A 12,064-nucleotide genomic window follows, 5' to 3' on the forward strand; every position below is an offset into this window, starting at 1 on the left:
TCTCGGGTAGAGTGCTCGTGCTGTGATTGGTCTTTCTTGTCTGGTGGGTGTAGGGACTCCCATCATCACTCCTCCGGATCCGTAGGTGCAAGTTGCCTGCGGGCGCCTCGGTGTGTCGTCTCTACGTCTACGCAGTTGACCCGGGGTTTGGGGCCCCTGCCTCTGTTCCGTCGGCCCCAGAATCCAGTTGGTGACTTCCGTAGGTGGTAGGTTGAGGCGCTGTAGAAATCTGGGCACCTCTTCTGGCCATCGTAATGGATCCCATTCATTGTGGTGTCTGGAAACCCCATTTATATGGGATCCCTCTGTCCCTAAGGAGTGTCGTGATGGGCCTCAGGGCCCTGCGGGCTTCAAGTGTAAGGGGTGACAGGTCTTGATAAAGGGCCACCTCTGCGTCGCGGAACCACCAGGTAGGTCTCGAACGGGCTTTGTTCATGATTTTTTCTTTTAGTTTGTAGGTATGCAGACAACATATGATGTCTCGTGGCGTGTTATCTGTTGAGCGAGCTCTGTTAGCCGTGTGTGCTCTGTCAAACACCATGGACTCTGGTGCCACCGGTCCCAGGATGTCACAAAATAGTGTCAGCAATGTGGCCTCTACGTCTTCGTCCCCTTCAGGTTCTGGTAGGCCGTGGACCCTTATGTTTGATCTGCGGCCCCTGTTGTCCAGATCCTCTGTTTGTCGCCTCAATGCTAAGAGAATATTACCTTGCCTGTTTATTGCAAGGTTTGAGGCTTCCACTCTATCTCCTATGGCCTGCACAGTTGATTCAGCTGCCTGCAACCTGTTAGCCTGCAGTGTGATGTCAGCCCTGAGTGCGGTCACCTCCGTGCGGATCGCTGCGTGCAGGTTCTCAGAGAGGGTCCGCATGTCATCTTTTGCCACCATTGCCGCAGCCAGGGCTCGGATGTCCTCACTAATGTCTGCCAGCGAGGGTCCGACAGGCTCAGAGGTGAGTGAGCGGGTCGGGGAGTCGGCCATTATCGTGCCTTGCTACTGAATTAGCTTTGCTATGGTGGCTGTGTGGGTCGGTACAGAAGAACCAACATTCTATGGTGGCTCCTAAGCAGCCATCTTCTTTCGCGGCCAGACCACGCCCCCTTTATTCTACACAAATTATTTTTAATGTTGATTAGGAAGGGGCAGTCTCTAGGTCCCATGTAGAGCCCATTTTTATCAGTGGTACTCCATTCCATCAAAAGCAAAATGGATCTAATAAAATTTCCATCACAGTGGTCTGTGTCAAACCTAGGTCTCTCACAGTGATTAAATAAGTAAAACAGTAACAGTGCTATTCACTAACATTAAGATTTTGTCTAGTGGACAAAATCAGGCAAAATTGACACATTCTAACTGGAATGACAATTCTAATATTTACTAAAGTGAATTCTGGTCAGAATATGATGAGCACAACCAAATCTTCACCAATCTGTTGGTTGCATTCGATGTCTAGTTTAAATATCAACACTTTTCACATGCACCCTGTATAAATTATAAGACCAAGAATATGTACAAAGCACCATTTTAAACTCATTATGGATCGATGTATCCAGCAACATGCACATTTGCAAATTATTGTTCATTTGCTTTTAAGCAGCGCTTGTGACCATTAATCATGTGGCACGTGCAACTGCTTACTCCCCAAAATCTGGATAGTTATATATTCTGTACAATATCTGGATTTTGCAGTCCTAATTGCCCCATACTGCATTTGGATGTTAGTATATAACCAGTGGTGTATTTTGGATTTGTGCTGCCCTAGGCACGACTAAATTCGGGCACCCCCAAAATCTAAATTTGACCCCCAATTCGTGTCAAGGCCACTTTTTTGATTGACAGACATGTGCTCTCATTGATACATGCACTGATATACACTCACTGACAGATACACAGTCATTGGCACACACATACAGTCATAAGCACACACTGTTTAACCAACACACACTTTCACTGACAGACACATACTGACACACCCACTCACTGACAGGCACACACTCTCAGATACACATAAAATGACATACACACATTGACACACACTCACAGGCACACCCATTCTCACTGAAAGACACACACTGACAGCTACACTCACTCACAGTAAGGTGGACAGCCCCAGAACACAAGCAGGGCATTTGTCTGGGAGCTTGGGTGGCATTTTTTGGCACCCCCCTAGGCAAATTACTTGTTTGCCTTGTGGTAAATACATCCCTGTATATAACCCTGTAAACAATGTATCAGACAAACGTTTTCTATGTAATAATTTGAAATACATTATTTCTTGGAATTCCGTGTTGCTTAAAGGACCTACTCGTTTTCCTGGCACTAGAGTGCCCTGAGGGTGCCCCCACCCTCAGGGTCCCCCTCCCGCCCGGCTCTGGAAAGGGGAAAAGGGGTAAAACGTACCGTTTTCCAGCGCTGGGCGGGGAGCTCTCCTCCTCCTCTTCGCCTACGTTCCGCCCCGTCGGCTGAATGCGCACACGCAGCAAGAGCTGCGCGCGCATTCAGCCGGTCTCATAGGAAAGCATTATCAATGCTTTCCTATGGACGCTTGCGTGCTCTCCCTGTGATTTTCACAGTGAGAATCACGCAAGCGCCTCTAGCGGCTGTCAATGAGACAGCCACTAGAGGCTTTGGGGGAAGGCTTAACCAATTTATAAACATAGCAGTTTCTCTGAAACTGCTATGTTTATAAAAAATTGGGTTAACCCTATCTGGACCTGGCACCCAGACCATTTCCTTAAGCTGAAGTGGTCTGGGTGCCTAGAGTGGTCCTTTAAAAACATGTTGCGGGGCGGGGCCTGACAGCCAAGATGGCTGGACGCGTTTGTTAGCAGCTCCTGCAAATCTGAGCCTAAACTAGAGACTATCATACTTTAATCGACTACAACTCAGACAGGAGCCGATATTGGATGGATAGCAAAGTGTGTGGGCACCCGTGGGTGTTCCCTCTAAGCCTCAGCACTACAGTAATCCACCGTCCGAACATGCGGCCTAACGAGAATGGCGGCCAAGCACCTGGGGGAGACGGGCGATCTCCTAGCGCAGGGCCTGCTGTGACCGACGGCAAGTCTGCTGCCCTGCAACCCCCCCCCCTCTGGACCGGTGGGGGTTATCCCGGTCCCGCCAGGCTCATCCCACAGACTCACCCGGCTACCAAGCGACCCACAAGGCACCCCGGACAGAGAAACCTAAGATGGCGGACGAGCTCTCCACGCGGAGGCGCGAACTGCACAGAACGGGGCCGGTCCACCCAGACTTGCCGAACTACACACAACACCGCCTAGACAGAGCGTTCCGGCGATTCTGGCGAAGGCTGACAGAATGGATGCTGGCGTCACAAGCCCAACCACAGAGGAGAGAAAGCAAAGCGGTGACCCGCAGAGGGCCTGGATAACCTTAAGAGCCGAACGACCGCACAAGCCAACGGGAACCTCGATCCCGGCCTGACAAGTCGGAAGCCCGCGCAGAACGCAAAGGTACCTCCCAGATGGCGGAGAACCCGTAAATACATGAGGCGGCTACACGACAACCAGTCCACAAAACCTCGCTTACTTGCACACACGGGCGGGAGCCAAAGCGACAGACACCAGACACAGAGCCCTAAGACAGCCTATCACAAACTGAAGGAATCACACCAACGCCACCGGGCAAACGCAGCGAGCACCTGCTCACCACAGATCCGCACGCACAAATCAGGCTGGGGAGCCCACCATGGGAACCGGCAATGGGCCCAGAACAGCTGGAAGATGAACGGAGACGCCAGCCACCCACGCAATGCCGGACCCGGAGTACTACAGACCACAAGAGGCGAAGTCTCTACAACCCTGTCACCGAGAAGCGGAGCCGGGGTTTTGCTGGGCTGGGACTATGGTATCGGCTGAAGCCTTGGCCGCGGACACTGAGCCTAATTGTTGCCTACACGTACACAAGGCTTGCTCCCCGAGAGGGTAATATATATGTTTAACAACCTCTCTTCTGGGGTTGATGCTGCGGTTATTAAGTATTTGGTTATTATAGTTATTACATATCTTAGTTTTGTCACCACTGTCATCTAACAACTGTCATCCTAGCTTGAGACCTAGCCTAGCATAGCCAGCAAACATGCACCCCCTGTATAGACAGACAAAAGCCAAGCTTAACTAACCTACTAGATTGCCTAACATGTCTTCTAATGTAAGGATTAGTCCTCACTATGCCTATACACGCCTTGTCTCTCATCTCTATCACTCCTCTGAATAAGCTTTCCTGTTATACTCTGTGTACTAGCTTACTTAAACAAAACGAGACACCTATCTGCTGAACTACGGCTCACCTTCACTTTTAAATTGTGCCTGACCAATGTTTGCAACTTCGTTGAACCCTTATTAAATACAACACCCATTTTACCTGCATACCCGCAGTACCGGGAATGGTAATAGACACACCTGATCGAGCATGTTTGAATACTTACTTTACCGTATTGCAGTTTCGCTGAACCAACTTGTCTATATAAAAATTGTGCAGAATACTCCACATGTCAACCAACTGTTAGTTGTCTGTTTGTATGCTTGTCACAGCTGTTGGGGCATGACGAGCCCACTTGTTATATTTTCATGCACGCTAAAAATAAAGAATTTAAAAACATGTTGCTGTATATATTGCGTGCCAGTGTGCTTTTTGGAGCATCTTTGGAGATGTTAGCTTATTTTCCTAAAGCCAGTGGACACACAGATGAGTAAGAGGTGATGGTGTCATAAAAGGTCTTGTTCCAGGATCTTTCATGTAACAGTAGATATACAAACACATTTATATTGGCAGGGTTATTTATTTTCTAAAGCCACATAAATAGATATTATAAATGTTATATTCTGTTTACGCAGACAGTTATACAGTCATCCATCTGTACATCCACGTGTTTGTGAGTCATGTGTGAGTGAATAAAGTTGAAAAGGGCAAGATGGGTTTGAAACTGTTGAGTTTATTCATAAAACAGTAAACAATAAACTGTAAATTCAAAACCAAATTGCAAATTCTAGACTATATTAGCAGACTGGGGAATAATTCCCCATCTTGGCTATAGTGCCAGATGGCCTATTTTAGCCAGAATGCAGCATTTTATTAAAAATAAGTGTACAGTTAATAAATCTCAGAAACTTTGTAATTGGTAACCATGTAGAAGTTAGCATACCAAGGAAAGATACATTAACCTAACCGTCCGCTCTGAGTTAATGTGAGCTGCATGTGTAATCTGTAATCTTTTAATAAATGAATGGTTTCTCCCTCTGCCACGTTAGGGAATTTCACAGTTTGGCAATTGGTCACTGGTAATGATTCATAGATACAAGTAAATGTGCAGGTGATATTACACTATGCTAATAGAGTGAATTTGAAATGTTATCACAGTTTAGTGCATTGTATTGAATGTGTTGCTTTAAACGTTCTCTTATTTCAGGTTTATCCTACAGCAACACGAGCATTAGGTCTGGGAACGTGCAGTGGTATGGCCCGTGTTGGGGCATTAATTACTCCCTTTATTGCACAGGTACGTTTATAGTGGACTGGATATGGCTGAATACAGCCATGCTGAGCCTCTGTAGTCTTATTCCTATGTTGCTGTGCTGCTTCTGTTTATTCTTTAAAAGAACTGTCATGCTACAGGAAAACAAAACATATAAGGAAAAAATGCAAAGTGATCTATATTACAATATTTTAATGGTAACTGTATAATTAGGTGCCTCTCAGGCACAACACATGTAAAGTGGTGATGCCTGCCAAATTGTATTAATAGTTTGGGAATAAAAGTATTTAAGGTATTTAAGGTATTTAACCTGCTTTAAAAAATGATCAATTTCTTGCCTTTACTGTGCACTCCAATTGTGTATTTCACTCTATGACTTTTCCTACAGAACTGTGAGTGTGGATAGTGTGTACAATATACTTGCTCACAATGCTTGTGCACACTTTTAGCAGCCTGGTCATGACTGGCCATGGTCATTAATTTGCATTATGTTCATAGATCCCTTAAAATGTTGGTTCTTCTGTACCTTTGAAACTTGTGTGGGTTTCCTACAATCAGTGGCACAGATCCTCCTGCAACTTTGTTTTACTTGGATCTGAAATGTGTGTAATTATAATTTTAGGTATGAAAACACTCGCAGGTCACATCCGCAGCGACAGTGTAGAAACTGAGTAATGTTTTCAATATGATTACTTTGGTCTAGTTTTCGGGATTCAGTTGACAATTCAATGCATGTTGAATAAATCCCATATACTTGTTTTAGCTCTATTATATACCAGGACCAGTTTAAGAATTTAGGTAGGGTTTACTTACCATAGAGAACATATCGCTCTCTTTTTAGTTAAGATGAGCATTGTAGGTTTAAAAGAAAGCCCTGTTTTATGTCCCTCGTGTGATTAGTATGTAATGCATACATAAGTAAATACTACATTTCAGTGGGTCTCCTGGCTTACCTTTGTTGAATAGAGGTGGCCATCTTTAAATTATCTTAGGCTGGAAGCACAGTTTAACTCACCAAAGGCCAGTGTGCATTCACAAATCCTCATGTCATATGCAACCTCAGCGCAACTGCCCTCTGTTTTTAGTAATTCAAGCTATGCACGAACTTCAATTGGATTACTGGTACTTCTGACCAATCTGATTTAAAGATGACCGCTGCCACAAAGCAAGAGTAAACCAGGAAATGCACAGAAAATAAATATATATACATCTATATGAATTATTATTTTTTTTTCCCCAGGTGATGCTTGAATCATCCATATATCTCACAGTGTTGGTATACAGTGGTTGCTGTCTTCTGGCAGCTCTGGCCTCCTGCTTTCTACCCATTGAGACTAAAGGTCGGGGCCTACAAGAGTCCAGCCACAGAGAATGGGGCCAGGAGATGGTGGGAAGAGGGACAAATAATTCTGGGGTCACTCCTTCCAACTCTGGTTCCCAGGAGTAATCATCAATCCATTCTCACAGTGCACAGACACACACACAGATAGCATTGCAGTCCCACATCTACCATTACAATGGAGGAGTTGTAAGGATGGCAGAGGAACCCAAAGCACTTCTCAGAATGAGCAGGAGTACTGCTTCAGTGTGCAGGAGAAGCAACACTCTCTTGGTAACGGGTAAAGCGGTCTATAGCCACTTGGAACAATAATCAATCCCAGATGAAAGGGTTAAGAAATATACTGTGCTATGCTGCAAACACAGGCTAAAACATTGTTTACAGAACACAGCATATGTTAGGCTGGTAAATACAGACATGCAATATTGATATTTTATAAATAGCTTCAATACAAAAGGGAGTGTGATTTATGAGAATATGGATCGACTAGAATTGTGCATTTGACAGTATCAGTGCTTTATGGTACCTTCCATGAATTCTAATAACAAGTCAGGGAGTTGGTTAGGCAGTAAGGGGTGATTCAAAAGTCTCTTTTGGATGACAGGATAAGAAATGTATGGCACTGAAGCTGCTGTTGGATAAAACTACTATCTTTTTTTGCAGTTCACTGTAAATGTTCCCGCTCAGCAGTTTTGTTTTACTTATGCAGCTAAGAAAGAAATTTTTGTAGAAAAAACAACTGGAAGCTTTCAGTGATTTCTTTTTGCTTCTCTTTAATATGCTACTGCTCCTTTCAGTGCTGCCCTGTTCTTAATAAAACTGCTTAGAGGAAACCCGTAGTCATTGTACGAGCATGATGGGAATGCTATTCCAAATGCTCTGGAGTTTCAAATAGTTAATATCGCTTTTTAGATGTGTCTGTTCCTGGCACAAACCCTTGTGACTCCAGTTCATTCCCACCCTTGTGGCGTGCAATATTATTAAACTAGGATAAAGAATGTTTGTAGAAGGCGATTTTGGATATAGTTTATAAATGTATGGGATGTAGTAGACCTTTCACAGTCTATTTTATTTTTCCTCTGAGCATATTGTAAAATATATAGACTGTGTTGAACATATTGCATTTATTCATGCATCATAAGCTGTGTTATGCTACCTTCTGCCAAGTTGAGAGTCACAGCAATTTGATAGACTACTGGAAATCAGCACGGTAATTTGCAAAGTAAGCTTTAGGATTCATGAAACAATAGCAATCTTTCAAAATGTCATTACTTTCAGACGCACTATCAACACAATCTATATATGATATTTCATTATTTACAAAGTGCTATAAAATGGACAACTCTTGTATAATACACGCTATACATAACTGGTCACTCACTTACACTCCAGAGATACAGAGTCTTCTGGAGATATTCTAAATCACATTTCATTCAGTCCTGCAAGTTTTGGTTAACGGTTGCTGGAGAGATTAGCTCCAGAACTTATATTGTATTCACTAAACAAGGAATTATGGATATTGGCCAGCCAAACTGGAAAAGGCTGAGATGGTTTTCCCAGCTCAGCTATTTACTGAGAATTCCTGGTTTAGGGAACATCCTTGTTAATGTCTCGCTGTGGTTTAACCCCTTAAGGACCAAACTTCTGGAATAAAAGGGAATCATGACATGTCACACATGTCATGTGTCCTTAAGGGGTTAACTCAGATCGGGGAGATGCACTATTTGTAACACAAACAGTGATATTTCTACAAAATATATTTGTATTTATTAAATATTTCAGAATCCTTAGGAAGCTGCACTAAATGCATTGGTGACAAATCCAACTTAAAGCAGATATACCTGTTTGTTTTTTTCATCAGACATCCTCTGGCTACTTTTTCAACTAAACTACAGGAGATTATCAGCATAAATTTATAAGTGTACAAGTGTCAGGCAATAGGTATATGATAATATTATACATATTATATTATCCTCCTGGGTCCAGGGTTGTCCAACTCTACACATTGTCAGTACTGCAGGCCTTTTGGTATAAGAAGGTGTTCATATTACACGTCAAGCTGCCTGCAACAGTTTTTACTGGTCATGACAGGGTTAACGTCACTGGAGTTTTTATTGGTCGTGAGAACATGGAAAGGCCATGATCATTCCATCTCCAGTTCAGCCGCGTACTAATGGTCCAACCCGGGGGAGTGTAAAGCTGGGCTTGGACCATTACTATAGACTTTGCACTGAGTGGCAGGTACACTGTGTACTGTGTCAGCAGCTGCAATGGAGCAGACAGAAAAGTGAATGTTTGTGTGTCTGAATGTACAGACTTGTCGCTGAATGCATCTCAATGTTTGAACGTCTATGTGTAAGAAGCTTGTTTTCTGATCTCCTCTTCTGTCCACAATGCCTTGTTGACTTGGATTTTACTGTATGTTGAATATTTTATGTTGAATAAAATTTTTACATTAAACCAGTTAGTCTGTGATGTTCTTACCGAACCTTTACTCCTACATCGTGCTTTAGCGTTTATATCCATTAATGCAGCATTCCTGGTATATCACATAGTAAAAACAATAACTAATTATAATGACTGTAATAAGGCATGGACAGGGCTCCTGTCAGTGTCAGGCTGGGGAAGACTACGGAGATGGGGCAGCCTTTTGCTGGTTTAATTAGCATACATTTTTGTTTCACTTTTTGAAAGGGTGGCAAAATGCTACCCTCTAGGTTTCACCTCTGATCAAGAACCTGAGAAGGACACCTTATGGACCAACGTTTGTAAGCTTTGCATTCTTCAGATGTAAAAATAACTCAATTTAACCTTTATACGTTATTGCAGATATTCATTTAATACTTACATTTATAGTTATTATACACTATTTCAGATATTCGTTTAAAACTTACATTTATAGCCATTATACACTATTGTAGGTATTCATTTAATAGTTGCATTTATAGCCATTATACACTATTGTAGATATTCATTTAATAGTTACAATAGTTTTTTGTTTTGTAATTTTGTGGGGTTCCTGGAACTGAACCCCCACAACACTTACACAGCAGAAATCAATGCATTTTATTGTCAAAACAATAGTAAGGTGTAGGCTCACTTTAAGAGATCAAGAGAAAGTTACGGTGTAAGGACAGTTTATGATTCTAATTTTTAGCAGCTTTCAATCCATGGCTACCATTCATACATGTTTATGCAGCAGTATGATCTGTATTTTTTGCTGTCAATGGTTATAAAAATGAACAAATTATGGAATTGTGTAAAATACATGGACATTTTATTACATGAGCAGCATTTTATAACAGTGAAGTTAGATGATTGTATCAGAGTGTATTAGTGTACATTATAAAAAGGTTTACTCAGTGACAACCCCATAGGTGTCTATGTGGACTTTATATTCTGATATAGTCACCAGTGCTAAGTACCAGCAGCACCTGCTTTAAAGGGACACTCCTGACACATAAAGCATTTTCTTAATATGTCGTTTAGAAATAGGCACTTTAATAATTGGGGGCAGCAACACCTCCCTGGTTGTTACGCACACAGCCAGGGATGTTTTCACTATGCTAGCACGTTCCTGCTTTCCCCCTCATTATCTATGAATTGTACTACATCTCATTGAGAGGCATTGGAAAGCGGTGTATGCACTGGCAACTCCAGCACAGAGGCTACTCAACGAGAAGACACTGATTGGCGTATTCCCTGGCAAGGATTGAATGTCTGTACTTTGGGAAAGAGGGGAAAACTTGCAAACGATGCGGAGAGCATCTACAAGCTGTCATTTTCATATACCACCAAAACATATACATGTTTTATTTGGGGGTATATATACTAAATTTAAAAAAAAAAAAATCAATGAAATCACAGTAGATGGTAGTAAAAGCATTTTTTACCCTAGTATAGAAGAGTACCAGAACCTATTTTCCAACAAGAACACAGAGTTTTAGATTACAAGGAGGATTGAGGGGTCCCAAGTTTCTTCTCAGCAATGATTTGTCCAAATAGCCTGGCTGCTTCCAGAGCACAACCCCAGTGAATGGTGAGTCCGTAACCTCCATGGCCATAGTTATGTATAAGCTGCAGAAAAAGAGCAAACAATGTTTAAGTATTTCTATACATCTTCATATGTTCATGATTTTAATAATTAACATTCTAAAAAGAATAAAATAACCAAGTAGTGGAGTAAAAAAAAAAAATTACAAAATGCCATTGTATTCATAAACCAATCAGACTGACTTTGCCACGTAACAAACGAGGCAAAACCATTCGCTGTTGTACTGGCCCATTCAGGTTTGTATTTGGGCCGGATATCAGCCAGACCAAACACTGCCGGACGACTTAAAACTGGACTGCATGCTTCAAATTGGGGCCTGGATTTAACCCCTTAAGGACACACCACATGTGTGACATGTCATGATTACCTTTTATTCCAGAAGTTTGGTCCTTAAGGGATTAAAAAAAAATCTAAACATTTTGCCTACTGGCTGCAGGTTAATTCTGTGACAGCTGATAACGCTTGCTAGAAATAAAAATAAATAAAAACCCTGCTCTGTTGGCCTTTTTCTGTTGGCTGAAGATAAGAAGAATTAGAAAGTAGACTTGTGATGGGTAAGTTAATTTTTTTATTTTACAGGTATTAGATTTATTACGCCCTCGATAATATTAGAGTGAGGGAGTAGACAGGGAACTTTTTTTTTTTTTTATAGCAATTGGTTAGGGCATTGGGGACCCCTAACCACCTGGAAGAGGGGACAATAGCATTTCCAGCCACCTGTTAAATTAATGCCCTCATCTGCTGTGGGATCAGGTTCAGCACAAGTTCTTCCCCCTGAATATAGGGCCCCCATTTTTAATTGGGCTTTTCTCCCAACAAATAAATTTTCTAGCAAAAACTAGCAAAACTACTAGCACAATATAGAGATGGAATTTGAAGTTCTTTTAAAAGAGCTGACACAGTTTAGCACCTTCAAGGGAACCTGTCATGGGCAAAACTAAAAGGTGGTGTTTTAACCACAAAATGACCTACATGATTTATCAGGTTTCTAAGCCTAAGAAGCACCAACTTGAGATATGCAGGTGATGCGTAACTTATTTTTTGTATTTGCACTGTGGGGAGTTGTATCGTGTTTGGCCTCACCATAATCATTTTGGTAAGTAGCTATATAGGAGTGAATAGGAAGAGGAGGCCAGAAACTGTTACACAGATCCCATATAAATTCCAACGTACTCA

At 42.2% G+C, this 12,064-nt stretch overlaps 2 protein-coding genes across 6 annotated transcripts in view; one reads left to right on the plus strand and one right to left on the minus strand.

The window, feature by feature from the left end:
- The window catches only part of SVOP (SV2 related protein), a 109,842-nt gene extending 101,388 nt beyond the window's left edge, over positions 1–8,454 (plus strand). Inside the window, exons 15-16 of the mRNA XM_063454688.1 lie at positions 5,430–5,519; positions 6,736–8,454. Coding sequence (XP_063310758.1) covers positions 5,430–5,519; positions 6,736–6,942 — 297 coding nt within the window. The 3' untranslated portion in view covers positions 6,943–8,454. The remainder of the gene's footprint in view (positions 1–5,429; positions 5,520–6,735) is intronic.
- Positions 8,455–10,680: 2,226 nt separating this feature from the next.
- Positions 10,681–12,064, minus strand: part of DAO (D-amino acid oxidase) — a 73,034-nt gene continuing 71,650 nt past the window's right edge. For all 5 annotated transcript variants that reach the window (XM_063457081.1, XM_063457084.1, XM_063457085.1 and 2 more), the window contains exon 11: positions 10,681–10,911. In XM_063457081.1, coding sequence (XP_063313151.1) covers positions 10,783–10,911 — 129 coding nt within the window. In that variant the 3' untranslated portion in view covers positions 10,681–10,782. The remainder of the gene's footprint in view (positions 10,912–12,064) is intronic.

Source organism: Pelobates fuscus, chromosome 5, assembly GCF_036172605.1.
Source record: "Pelobates fuscus isolate aPelFus1 chromosome 5, aPelFus1.pri, whole genome shotgun sequence".
NCBI classification, from domain to species: Eukaryota; Metazoa; Chordata; class Amphibia; order Anura; family Pelobatidae; genus Pelobates; species Pelobates fuscus.